At 41.0% G+C, this 13037-nt stretch overlaps 1 protein-coding gene across 3 annotated transcripts in view; it reads left to right on the forward strand.

Annotated features, from left to right (window-relative positions):
* The window catches only part of LOC144829404 (fibronectin type-III domain-containing protein 3a-like), a 618864-nt gene that overhangs the window by 158569 nt on the left and 447258 nt on the right, over positions 1–13037 (forward strand). For all 3 annotated transcript variants that reach the window (XM_078688524.1, XM_078688526.1, XM_078688525.1), the window contains 2 exons: positions 9966–10041; positions 12246–12322. In XM_078688524.1, the coding sequence (XP_078544650.1) occupies positions 9966–10041; positions 12246–12322 (153 nt within the window). The remainder of the gene's footprint in view (positions 1–9965; positions 10042–12245; positions 12323–13037) is intronic.

Genomic DNA, 13037 nt, shown 5'->3' on the forward strand with positions numbered 1-13037 from the left:
CTCCTCAAGCATTTCTATTAAAAGATGGCAAAGTATCAAGCCATAGATGGGAGGAGTGGAGAGACTACCCTATTAATTATTTGGAAACCTTTGAAAGCAAAGAGCTAACTCCTGAAAGGAAAAAGAAAATTATTTTACACTGTCTTGGCCCGGGAGGATTGAGAGCTTATAACAGGATAGAAAACAAATCTGGTGGTGGAAGTGAGGAGAATGTATTCACGAGCGCAATTAACGATCTTAATACATATTTTGCTCCCACAGTATGTAAAGCGGTGCATAGATTCAATTTTTATCATAGGAAACAGGAACAATTGAAGACTACATAGCTGCACTCAGGAGATTAGCCATTTCATGCAAATTTGGTACTATGGAAGAGGAACTGATTCGTGATCAGTTGGTAATGCATTGCAACAATTCAAATTTGCAGGACAAACTTTGGTTTAATGGAGACGCAAGTTTAAAAGAGATTTCTGCCATCATAAGCAAGGCTGAATTAACCTCCAGATGCGCTGAAACCGTAGTCAACAAAGTTAAAAGTTACAGCGGTGATGACATGAGAGTTTCCAATCAACAAAGTGCAGAAAAGAGTAAATACAAACCCATCCAAAAAGGAAAGTACAAAAACAAAGATACTGCTAACGCAAAAACTTTTAGTTATACTGGTATTTGCTTTCGTTGTGGTAGCACTTCTCACCTCGCAAATGATAAGAAATGCCCAGCACTAGGACAAAGATGTGCATACTGCAAAATGACGGGGCATTTTGCACGTGCTTGCAGAAATATAAAAAGTGTCAAATGTATTGTAAATGAGTGTGAAGAGTATTATGAGAATGAGGATAGAGGTAATGAAAACGTGGTTTGTTGTATTAGTGATGATGAATCCTCTACATCCACCATGCCAAACACAAAAAGAAAAAAACCCGTTTGTGATATTAGTGTGGGTGGGGTTGTGGTAACTTTAACAGCTGATTCTGGCTCACCATACACTATTATCAATCGTAACAAGAGGGAAGACCTGTTTAGTGGCAAAATTGGTAGTAAATTAGATAAGCCTGATATACGCCCTGTGGGTTACACAGTTAAACCCATTGACTTAGTAGGTTTTCACAAACTTAATTTTGAATTTAAAGGAAGGTCAGCTTTGTGTAAACTATATGTTTCAAAAGCAGGACCTTGCGTATTGGGATGGTGGGACCAAGGTGACTTGGGTATTCAACTCAATCCAAATAGCCCTGATCCGGTTCTTTGCATTAGCTATGATATTTCCAGTGAAGTGTGCAATGAAATTTCTGAGAAATTTCCTAAGGTTTTCTCAGGGAACGTAGGTGAATTAAAAGGTTTTTCACACAAAATTATTCTTAAAGCGGATGCTAGTCCCCGTATCCATAGAGTCAGGAACATTCCTATGAGTGTAAAAGATGAAGTGCAGAATGAAATACACAAACTGGTAGCTAGAGACATTATAGAATGCATAGAATCCTCAGATTAGGGCGCCCCCTTGGTGGTCGCACGAAAGGCGGACGGCAAAATTAGTTTATGAGTAGACCTTAGAGAGCTTAATAAAAATATTTTATTGATGTTTTCCCCTTACCCAAAATAACAGAACTACTGTCTTCTACCAACGATATGGAATGGTTTACTACAATTGACTTAACGTCAGCCTACCATTAGGTTCCCCTTCATGTTGAGAGCAGACACTTGACCGCATTTATAACACCTTTTGGTTTATTTCAATTTAAAAGAGTTCCATTTGGATTAGCGTCTGCCACGGCCATGTTTCAGCGTATAATGTTTTTGATTTTCAAGGAAGTTAAAAATGTGTTATTTTTTCAAGATGACATTCTGGTCATGGGGAAACACAAAAATGAGCATGACAGTCTTTTGACAAAAGTTTTACAGATATTAAGCACAAGAGGGTTGACAGCGGAAAAGTCAAAATGTAAAATTTGTAGAAGAGATGTAACATACTTAGGTCATAGAATTAGTGGGGAAGGTATTAGGCCTAAGCCTGATTTGGTGGATGCAATTAATAAAGCCCCAACTCCAAAAAGCAAAGATGATGTAAGGTCCTTCTTAGGGCTCGCAGAGTATTATTCAAAATTTATAAGTAATTTTGCAGAAAAGATGCTTTGTATAAGACAGTTGTTAAAGAAAGGAAACGATTTTCAGTGGTCTCATGATTGTCAAGTGAGCATGGATGGATTAAAAAAAGACATTTGTTGTGCTCCTGCCCTAAAAGGGTTTGATCCTAGACTTAAGAGTTTTATTACAACCGATGCCAGTGGTAAGGGATTGGGTGCTGTCCTTTCCCAGTTACAGAGAGACAGTTCAGAATGTGTTGTGGCTTTTGCATCTAGGGCTTTGACTGTTACGGAGGAAAACTATTCCGTAATAGAGAGAGAGGCTCTGGGTTGTTTGTGGGGTCTCAAGCATTTTAAACAATTTATTTGGGGTACATGTGTTACCTTACGGACGGATCACAAACCTCTCACTAAGGTACTAACATCCTCTGGTTTAGATAATGTGTCACCTAGAATTTGCCGTTTTTCAGCCCAATTATTAGATTTTGTATATGAGGTGGTTTATGTTCCAGGTGTCCGGAATAAGAATGCAGATTTTTTGAGTAGGAGTCCCCTGCCTGTTGAAAACCTAGAAAAGGATAATTGGGATGACTGGTTCGTTGCGAGTATTTTTAACGAGGGTATCAAAGGTATTTCTTGCAAAGAATGGATGGATGAGATAAACTCAGATCTAATTATTCAAGAGATAAGTCAGTTTGTGAAAAAAGGATGGCCAGAAAAAATGAACATAGAAAAAAATCTGATCCCATATTGGGAGGTTAGACATGAACTTTCTCTAGATGATGGATTGTTACTTAGGGGTGGAAAATTGATACCTCCTTCTTCATTTAGAGATAGAGTCATTAATTTATGCCATGAAGGACACTTAGGAATCGTTAAAACAAAGTGTAGAGTGAAATCTGAATATTGGTGGCCAGGTATCGATAGAGGAATTGAGAAAGTTGTTAGGGAATGTTATGATTGTATCAATTCTGATAAGAGTCTGTCTACTTGCAAAACTGATTTGCATCCTATTATTGTTCCCAGCATGCCGTGGGAAAGGTTAGGAATAGATATTTTCGGGCCCGTTAAGAGTATGAATGGAGTTCAAAAATACATAATTGTTGTGATAGATCTTTTTTCGAAGTGGCCTGAATATAAGGTTGTAGAAGATATTGATTTGGATAGTGTAATTACATTTCTAGGGGAAGTTTTTAGCAGGGAAGGACTTCCAAAGGATTTAATTTCTGATAACGGTGATCAATTCACTGGTGAACAATTTAAGAAATTTATGAATAACTCTGGCATTACTCACAGGACTACCTGGGTTTATCACCCAGAGGGTAATGGTGGCGTGGAACGCTTTAACAGAGTCATTAAGGGTATTATTGTTTTGAGTAACGTTAGGAACAAGAATTGGGAAAATGAGCTGTTAAAAACCATCTGGGCATATAGAATTACTAAATGCAATTCTTCAGGATTTTCACCTTTTGAATTGATGAAGGGACGTTCCCCTCGCACCAAAGACAACATGGGGTGGTTAGTTAGTACCAAGAGAATTAGTTTGTCTGCACAAGATGTGAAACACTCTTTAGAAACAAATCAGAGACAGTGGAAGGAAAAACTTGGTAAAGATAAGAAGGGTGTTGCATTAAAAGTAGGGGACATTGTTAAGGTAAAGAAGGGTAGAATAATCCCCAAAGGTGAAAGTAGATATTCTTGTCCACTTAAGGTGGTAAGAGTATTATGCAATTCTGCTCTATTGAGCGATGGTAAAGTATGGAATGCAAACAGGATTGCATTATTTAAAGGTGACGTAAACTCTTTACCTGCACAGAAAAAGCATGATTGGATTGATGATCCCACTCCTATTTTACAGACTACTAGCGAAGTTACTAATTCAAACCCAAGGTGCACTACTTCCGTTTTACAAAACACTAGCATAAATGCTAATTCAAATCTAAGGTGCACTAAAGATGATATAGATGTGTATTACAGAAATGTTATAGATTATGCACTTCCCATGCAAAAAGATGTTGTTACAAGCTAATGTGATCGTGCATGTACACGAAGTAAGCGTAATTGCACCAAACCTAAGAAATTGGAAGACTACATAACTTATGTACATTCTTAATTTGTTTTTGTTTTCATCTATTTTTTTATTTATTTATTATTATTTTTTCCTTCTTTTCTTTTCTTTCGTTTTTCTCCTTTTTTTTCAAATATTTATCTTTGTTTTTTGTTGTAAAGGGGGAAGAAGTGTTGTGTCTCGAGCCATTAACTTTCCTGGCTCGAGCGCAACATGAGATTGTAACACGTGCTTTCACGTGCATTGATGTTGGTAAATGTTTTGTTTCAAATACTATCTGTAAGGTGTGTTTAGAATTACTGGCGCAGCAACGCCAGATAGTTGGAGAGAGAGCTGATAGCGGCTGCGTCGCACTTCTTCTGTTCCGAGTTTGCTACCAATAAAGAAGCTTATTTACAACACCGGATATATTGTTATGCTTCACAACAACCTACAGCTGATGTTGGATTACAAAAAGAGGTTCCCACCTCAAACCTCTGAAACCATGCAACCTCCCCCGCCACCTCCTCCGCAGCCTCCTTCTACTTCTGTGGCATCAACATCTCAAAGGCATGATGGTCAACCTTTGTTAGAAGGGCATGAGGTAGTTACAGTACAGGATGATAATAACTCTTAGGATGCGGACCAGAATGTGTAACATGTCCAAAATCCAGACGCAGAAAGGGACGATTATGTTATCCCAGATCCGGCTTCACCATCTCCGGACCCTGTGGATTTGTCTCCAGCGGACATAGGGGGTTTCCATAATCTTATGGAGAGAGCATCTAAAAGATTTGGCCTTCCCGTTCCTGTGGTGCAATCGGACTGTTTCATCGGATGTATGACATTACAACGCATGGTTTTACCACGCATGCCTTTACATCGCAGTTTTTACAACGCATGTTGTTACAACGCATAGCGTTACGGGGTGCTGGATAGTGAATAGTTTAATTTACTATTCCAACTCCAGTCCCCGTGGATAGTAGGGAAGGTGTTGGATAGTAAATTAAATCTATTCCCTATCCTAGAGCGCCCCGCAGCGCTCTGCGTTATCATAACATGCGTTGTAATAGTTGCGTCGTAAAGGCACTGCGTGGTAAAAGTTGCGTTGTAAAGGATGTTCCCCGTTTCCTCTATGATTTTAAGGATCCTTACAAAAAATCTGTCTGTTCCATAACCATAGTAGAGCATGTTTGGAGTGAGGGCAAGAAGGTCATGCAGTCTCCAGCTACTGTGATTCCGGTTATACTGCGTCTGTAGAAAAAATATAAAGCTCCGGGGGACAGTCCTGCCTGTCTTATTGGTCATCCTAGAGCGGACTCGGTTATTTCTCAGGCGGCCCAAAGAAGATCAAGAAAACCGTCGGCACCCCTGACTGTGCCGCCGGACAAGGAGGGCAGGCGCCTGGACAATGTAGGGAAGAGGTTTTCCTCTATGTCTAGCCTCCTCGTTAGAGCCTCTAACACACTAGCAATTTTGGGACAATATGATCGCCAAATGTGGTGCGATCTTTCCCCTTTTATTGATCACCTTCAAGAGAGTGCCAAAGCGGAAGCGAGAAAAATCCTAGAGGAGGGTGAACGATCTTCATCGGAAATTATAGACTGTGCAATGGATATTGCTACAACAGCTTTTCGCGCCTTAGCAGGTTCAGCGGTCCTAAGGCGTCAAGGTTGGCTGAGATGTACCTGGTTTCGCCCTGAGGTGCAGAATACAATTCTGAATCTGCCCTTCGATGGAGATAAGCTGTCTGGCAAACATATAGATTACGCTTTACAAGACATTAAGAAGGATACAGGGACGGCAAGGTCTCTGGGCACTCTTCAATATCGAAAAGTACCTTTCCGGGGTGCAAGAGGAAAAGGTTTCTCTACGTATAGGGGAGGTTATCAACAACACTACTCCTCCTATTTACAATCCTCTCAATCATTTAAGCCTCAGTACTCTTAACGACAAAGTCAATCGGCGTCTTTCTCTCGCAAGTCTTCAAGAGGTAAACAGGGACGTCAGGGGAAAGATACCTCTAAACGTCAATAGCGCTTCCTGGCTCTGCCTACTGCTTCTTCGCCCCTCGTAACATCAGTAGGGGGCAGGATAACCCATGTTCTCGATTGCTGGAAGATCATAACAACAGATCAGTGAGTCCTAAATATCGTTCAATTTGGCCATACACTGGAATTTCAAGATCTCCCACCTCCCAGAGCCCCTCGCGCCACAGAATCAAAACATCTTCACCTGCTCCGAAACGAAGTTTGTCAACTGCTCACCAAGGGAGCGATAGAGCCAGTGCCACTCTCTCAAGGAGGAAAAGGGTTCTATTCCAGATTTTTCCTAATTGGCAAGACGGAGTAAAAGTGGCGCCCAATCTTAGATCTGAGGTAGCTCAACACCTATGTCATAAAAGTCTCCTTTCGAATGGTCTCTCTTCAAGACATCTTGCGTCTTCTAAATCCAGGAGATTACATGGCGACTTTGGATCTCCAGGACGCATATTTTCACGTTCCGATCCACCCAGCTCACAGGAAATATTTACGTTTCACAGTAGCCAAGAGCCACTTTCAATTCAAAGTTCTGCCGTTCGGGCTCAGATCCGCTCCGCGGATATTCACAAAGGTATTGGCCACGGTAGCAGCATTCCTCAGGAAAAAATCTCGAGAAGTTTTCCCATACATAGACGATTGGTTGATAAAAGCCCTATCTTCTCAAGCAATGACAAAGGCAGTCGAAACGTGGCATCCAACTTTTCAATCATCTGGGTCTGCATCTCAACAAAGACAAATCAGTCTTTCTTCCATCCAGAAGGGTCAAGTTCCTGGGTTCCATTCTGGATTCAAGAAGCTGCAAAGCTTTTCCTTCAGAGGAAAGACAGAAGAAGCTAATCTTCCCTGCCAGCCAACTACAAAAGAGACGGTCCCTGTCAGTCCGTCCATACAAATCTTTCCTAGGATCGATCTCATCTTGCATACCATTAGTTCCGCATTGCAGACTGCGAATGCGTCCCTTGCAAGAACAGCTAAACTTGTAATGGCGCCAGGTGGAAGGCTCTTTCGAGGACAAGATAAAGGTCACTCTTCTCATGAGGAAAGCAGCAGTTTGGTGGGCTGTCAAGGAAAATATCTCAAGAGGTCTCTCTTTCAGGATGGCTCCATCCCCTCTGATTCTAACCACAGATGCCTCAATGGAAGGCTAGGGCGCTGTTTTACAGGACCTCCAGGTGAGCAGTCATTGGAACCCAGAAGAGCGCCTGTTTCATATCAATCTCTTGGAACTCAGAGCGATTCGCTTAGCCTTGCAAGCTTTCCTGCCGAGGATTCAAGGTGCAACCGTGCTGGTCAGGATGGACAACACAACGGCCATGCATTACATAAACAAGCAAGGAGGTACGAGGTCTCATCTTCTCTCGAAAGAGGCCCAAGAAATATGCGATTCTCGACAACGTCGTCCTTTCAGCGGAGCATCTACCAGGCACTCTCAACACAACAGCAGACACCTTGAGTCGTCTGAAATCGGCCTGTCACGAGTGGGAATTGGATCAAAATATTCTGGACAAGGTTTTTAAATGTTGGGGCACTCCAACTATAGACCTGTTCGCGACTCCAGAGAACAGGAAATGCCGATTCGATGCAAGCAGGGATCACCATCAAGGGTCACTGGGGAATGCTCTTTCGATGTCTTGGTCAGGCGCATTTGTTTATGCCTTTCCTCCAATTCCCCTGATCCTGCGGCTGCTCAGGAAACTAAAGATAGAACCTTGCAGGATGATCTTAATAGCACCAGCGTGGCCTCGCCAATTCTAGTTCACGGAGCTTCTCCTGCTTTCTCAGGACCATCCATTTCACCTATGTCCCATTCCATCTCTATTAACAATGTCCCAGGGGCAAGTGGTACATCCAGATCCGTGCTCTCTCCATTTGAAAGCTTGGCTCCTGAGCACAGAGAATTCCCCTGCTTAAATATCCCTCAGGACTGTAGGGAGATTTTAACTCAAGCTCGCGCACCAAGTACAAATAAGACCTATCATGCTAAATGGAAGCGCTTCTGCCTGTGGTGTCACCGTGAACACATCCATCCGTTCTCTTCAGCTCCTCATCAGATACTGCCTTACATTCTGTCGCTGGCAGTCAGGCCTTTCTCATTCTTCCATCCAAGTACATTTGGCGGCTATTTCAAGATTCAGAAGAACAGCTTCTGGTCCTTCTCTCTGGTCTGCTAGAATTATCAAGCAATTCCTGAAGGGTCTTTTCAGGGTCTTCCCTCCAGTACGGCCTCCACCTCCGGCTTGGAATCTCAATCTGGTTCTGGCTCACCTAATGAGACCTTCGTTCGAGCCAGTCCACAGGGTGGACTTAAGATTTTTGTCTTGGAAATTAGCTCTCCTTTTATCCCTCACTTCATCTAGGAGGGTAGGAGAGTTGCAAGCTCTCTCCATTTTGGAATCTTTTCTACAGTTCAAAAAGGACACTTTGTTTTTAAGGACTAATCCGAAGTTTATTCCAAAGGTCCCTTCGGATTTCCATTTCAACAAACCAGTGGTTCTAAAGTCTTTCTTCCCTAGATCTACGTCTCCTTCAGAATGGTCTCTACATTCCTTGGATGTCCAGAGATGTATCAAATTTTATCTTGAAAGCACGAAGGATTTTAGAAAATCTCATCAACTTTTTGTGGCTTTCAGTGCCCCTCGAAAAGGGCTTCCTCTCTCAAAACAAGGAATCTCACGCTGGATATCAAGTGCAATTCATTATTGCCACCAAGCGGCAGGAAAACCTCTGGAGAGACATGTACGAGCTCACTCCACAAGATCAGTTTCATCTTCAGCAGCTCTCTTCGCTGGAGTTCCTATAAAAGACATTTGTAGGGCGGCTACATGGAGCAGTGCCCATACATTCACAAAGCATTACTGCCTGGACTCTTTCTTAAGGAGCGAAGCGGCAGTTGTTCAAGCAGTACTGGGGAATATATTCCAATGAGAGGTGAGCTTTCCCTTCTATCCCTCCTTCCTATGATTTCACATTTTGTATCACATATTTTTCCGTTGTATTGTTACAAGGTATATGATTGTCACATGAAGATGATTCTACGGAGATGTTTTAATACTCATGTAACATAATGTGCACTTCTGGCTTACTGCTAGCTACTCTGATACAAAGCATGGGAATCTATGAAAGTTCCAATACTGGGGCAAGAAAACAAGTTACTTACCTGTAACTTTGGTTCCCCAGTATTGGTAACTTTCATAGATTCCCATGCGCCCACCCTCCTCCACTCGGAAAGCTCAGCCTTTAGCAAAGGTGGTTACTGTTACACAACGGCTGCGAAAATCTGAGGCTCTGAGGCTCTCTCAGGAGGGTTCTATGGGGTGAGGCTGATCTGATTGGTTGTTGCACGTTTTTTGGTCTCTTTTACAAAAAGAGGTAGATAGGCTACAAAATGAGACGAGGCCAAGGCCTTACTTTCTCTATTGTACATACTGCTATGGTATTTTCTATTTACGGAGGCTCCCAGGCTGACGACGGGGAATAATACAAAGCATGGGAATTTATGAAAGTTACCAATACTGGGGAACCAAAGTTACAGGTAAGTAACTTGTTTTATTTTTTTTCTTTAGAAACAAAGTCAGGGTTCACGTGTTAGAATACATTATCAGTCTCTGTGTTTAAATTGTGGAACAAAATCGTTTTATAGATTATGATTAAAATGTTTCCTTTTCTACGAAAAAGAAATTGGGAAACATGTAATTGCGCCTAATTCTTACATGGTGAAAAATATAGATATAATCTTTTCAGGCATGCATATGCCATATCTTATTAAATTATCATTATTGCATCTCCTTTTCATAGGTTATACTAGTTCAAGTAAACCCTGGTGAAACGTTTACAATCCGAACAGAAGATGGCCACATCCAGTGCATACAAGGTAAAAATCGAAATGATATTTATTAGTTTAGTTGGGGGAGGGGTTTACCAAAAACCTAACAACACCCTTCGCTTTACAGAAGTATAAAAATGGACCCATATTTTCTCGAATTTTGCCACTGTCCTTGATGGTGACTGGCAACTTTTTAATTGATTTGATATTACTGATTTTGATCCAGTAGACCAACATTGTGGTTAGGTCGGGCTCTATCTATTTCTGCTCCATCATTAAATGGGCTGCCGGTAGAACTTCCTCTTGCCTGTGTTGGAAGTCTGTGAGTACAGATTATCTTCGTGCATGCCTCCCAAGAGCCAGAGTATCCTATCAAACTGAAGTCGAATGTAGATGATCTCTTTAATTGAGGCTTAGATTTATGTTCAAAACTTTTTTATCATACCACGGCCTCATCACATATGGCACCATGTCTGGTGGATGGCAGCCTCTCCTGTAATCTTCACCATCTGTAAACATAGCTTTCAATTGTAGCATTGTGAGATATCATTGAAAACATAGCTGGGGTGTTTTTTTATCTCGGTAACTTATAGATGATTTGGGTACTGTAGATCACAAGTTTTATTTATGCTCTGGAACCATTCAGAAGCATAATTTATTCCAGTTAAACAGCAAATGGTCAAGACAAAGCTGCAGTAAAGATCAGATGTCTGGAACTTTGTAAACTAGACATCCATAAGACGACACTTATTTTTAATCTTATCCTTACAGTTATTTTTATAGAAGTTATTATTTTCAAATAGATTGACTTGTAGGTTTAATGATCTGGGCAGTTATTGTATTGGGTCATGTTCTAATAAATGTAAGTCTAGCTCTGCAGAATGATTCTCCCTATGATAAGAAAATAGAGATATAAACATTATATGCTGGAAAACCTAGATTCAGTTGAAGACGTTACTATTGTTTATGAACCAGTGGTGATCATAGTAGAGAAAAATAATAGGAATAGTTCTGTCCAACAAGAGATAGAATGTAGAGGAACTAACATACTGAATTAAATGGTTAGTTCATATCATATTATAATCATGAACAGAGTTCCTGTGTATTATAGCTGAACCAGGAAGCTATAGAAGCATACAATGTTAGAAGAACAGAGTCTGTATTTAAGTATACAAAGTAAAGTAATGGGAATTGAGGAAAGGATGTGATGAACATTTTTGTTCTAGGTTTTAAATATAGTGGCGTGATAAGGATCTCGATAATCTAAAAGATGAGTAAGGCAAAGTACACACTTGAGATTCTTGTTCAAACATAATTGTTCTGCATTTATTTGCAACTTTGATTTAGAGACGCGAATGAGCCTAAAATGCCTTGAGATTCTTGTTCAAACATGACTGTACTGCATTTATTTGCAACTTAGATTTAGAGACGCAAATGAGCCTAAAAAGTCTGGAAATATAAAAAGTCATAGGGATTTATTTACATATTAGTTCTGTGAAACCTGAAAAAGTGAACTTCATAAAATGCTAGCCACACATTTAAGAAATAGAAACCCTCCAATATATAAATTATAGGGACACCTCAACTATTGTTGAACAATCAAACCAGGTAAAGACAAAGTGGAATGCATAACAATGTAAACTATAAAATTCCGAAGAAAATTGCTTCACTAATCTTGGACAGGTTAGGCTATGTTCCTTTTGTGATATTTGTTTTGGGTTCATTCTGCTTGTTATGGGGCGTTTATTTTGTGTTTGGTTACCTGTTCAGTATATTGTGTTAGGCTTGAGGACTAATGTATGTCTGTATTGCTGTGTATGACATTATTATTTAATTTAGCAAATAGACTGAGTTGTTTTGACATTTTTAGTGACCGTAATTCACTTAGGGTGTAGATTTGCAAGGTGATTGCTGCTGAAGCATTATTGTGTAAGTGGAGATGGGCTTTGTGGCTTCGTCTGCGTGCTTGATCGTGTCCCTCTGTTATGCTCGAATGTGAGGAGACTGGTATTGGTCTGTTTGGAATGAGAGACTGAGGACAAAAATTGCGTGAGATCATGGTGGGGGGAATGAACATATTTTCATTGGTCTTTTTACACAGATTACCTTGCACCTCTCGTCATAGCTGCTTCTTATTCATACCGCTTATCGGTTATTGCAGAGTACTCTAGCAACCACTATCCAGTTACACATAAATATTTTTTACAATCATTTTATTTACAGATTTTAAAATATTTCTGAGTTTTTTATAGGGCCTGCACATGTGCCCATGATGTCACCAAATGGATCTATGCCTCCAATATTTGTGCCTCCCGGATATGTGTCTCAGGTATATATTTAAGTTTTGTGGTGTTCGAAATTGTAGCGTGATGCATTTTAAATTGTGTTTACTGTGATGGTAAAAAAGCACATACATACCCAAATTTAAACCAAGAAAATCACACGCTAAACAGGTTACAGGTACCCTTCCTACATGTCCCAGATATGATGATGGGCAAGGATCCCATTTTTGGGGAACCCAACAGACCTTTTCCTGAGATGTTGGTACACTGTCTTGCCACTGGGCACAAGCAAAAACCCTGTTCACCCGACTATAAACAAGATGCCATACACATAAGGTGTGTCCTTGTATCTGAGTACTGCTTTGATGGGAGAGGTGTGGCGCCGCGGCCAGGGCGACTGACGCTGGAATCTGGGGATCAGGGTTCGATCCCCGGCTCCGGCGGCAGGTTAGCCCAGCAACATGTGACTCTGGGCAATAGCTCGCTTAATCTTCCCGACGGCCCCCAGCGCCTAGAGACCCTTACGGGTGATTGGGCGCTTTACAAATGTGGATTATTATTATTATTATGTTGACAACATTTGCAGTAGTGGGAGAGCCTCCAGTGAGCTTGCATGGTTGTCAAGCTGGGTGGGTGAGGGGCAGGGGTGGGTACACAAAAGACCATCTAAAGTGATATAAGGCATGACTCCTTAACATAAACAAGCATTTACAATGCAACGGTTTCGCCTTTGCAAAAGTTAGAGCTATTGGCATTGTAAAT

Source organism: Lissotriton helveticus, chromosome 4_1, assembly GCF_964261635.1.
Source record: "Lissotriton helveticus chromosome 4_1, aLisHel1.1, whole genome shotgun sequence".
Classification (NCBI taxonomy): domain Eukaryota; kingdom Metazoa; phylum Chordata; class Amphibia; order Caudata; family Salamandridae; genus Lissotriton; species Lissotriton helveticus.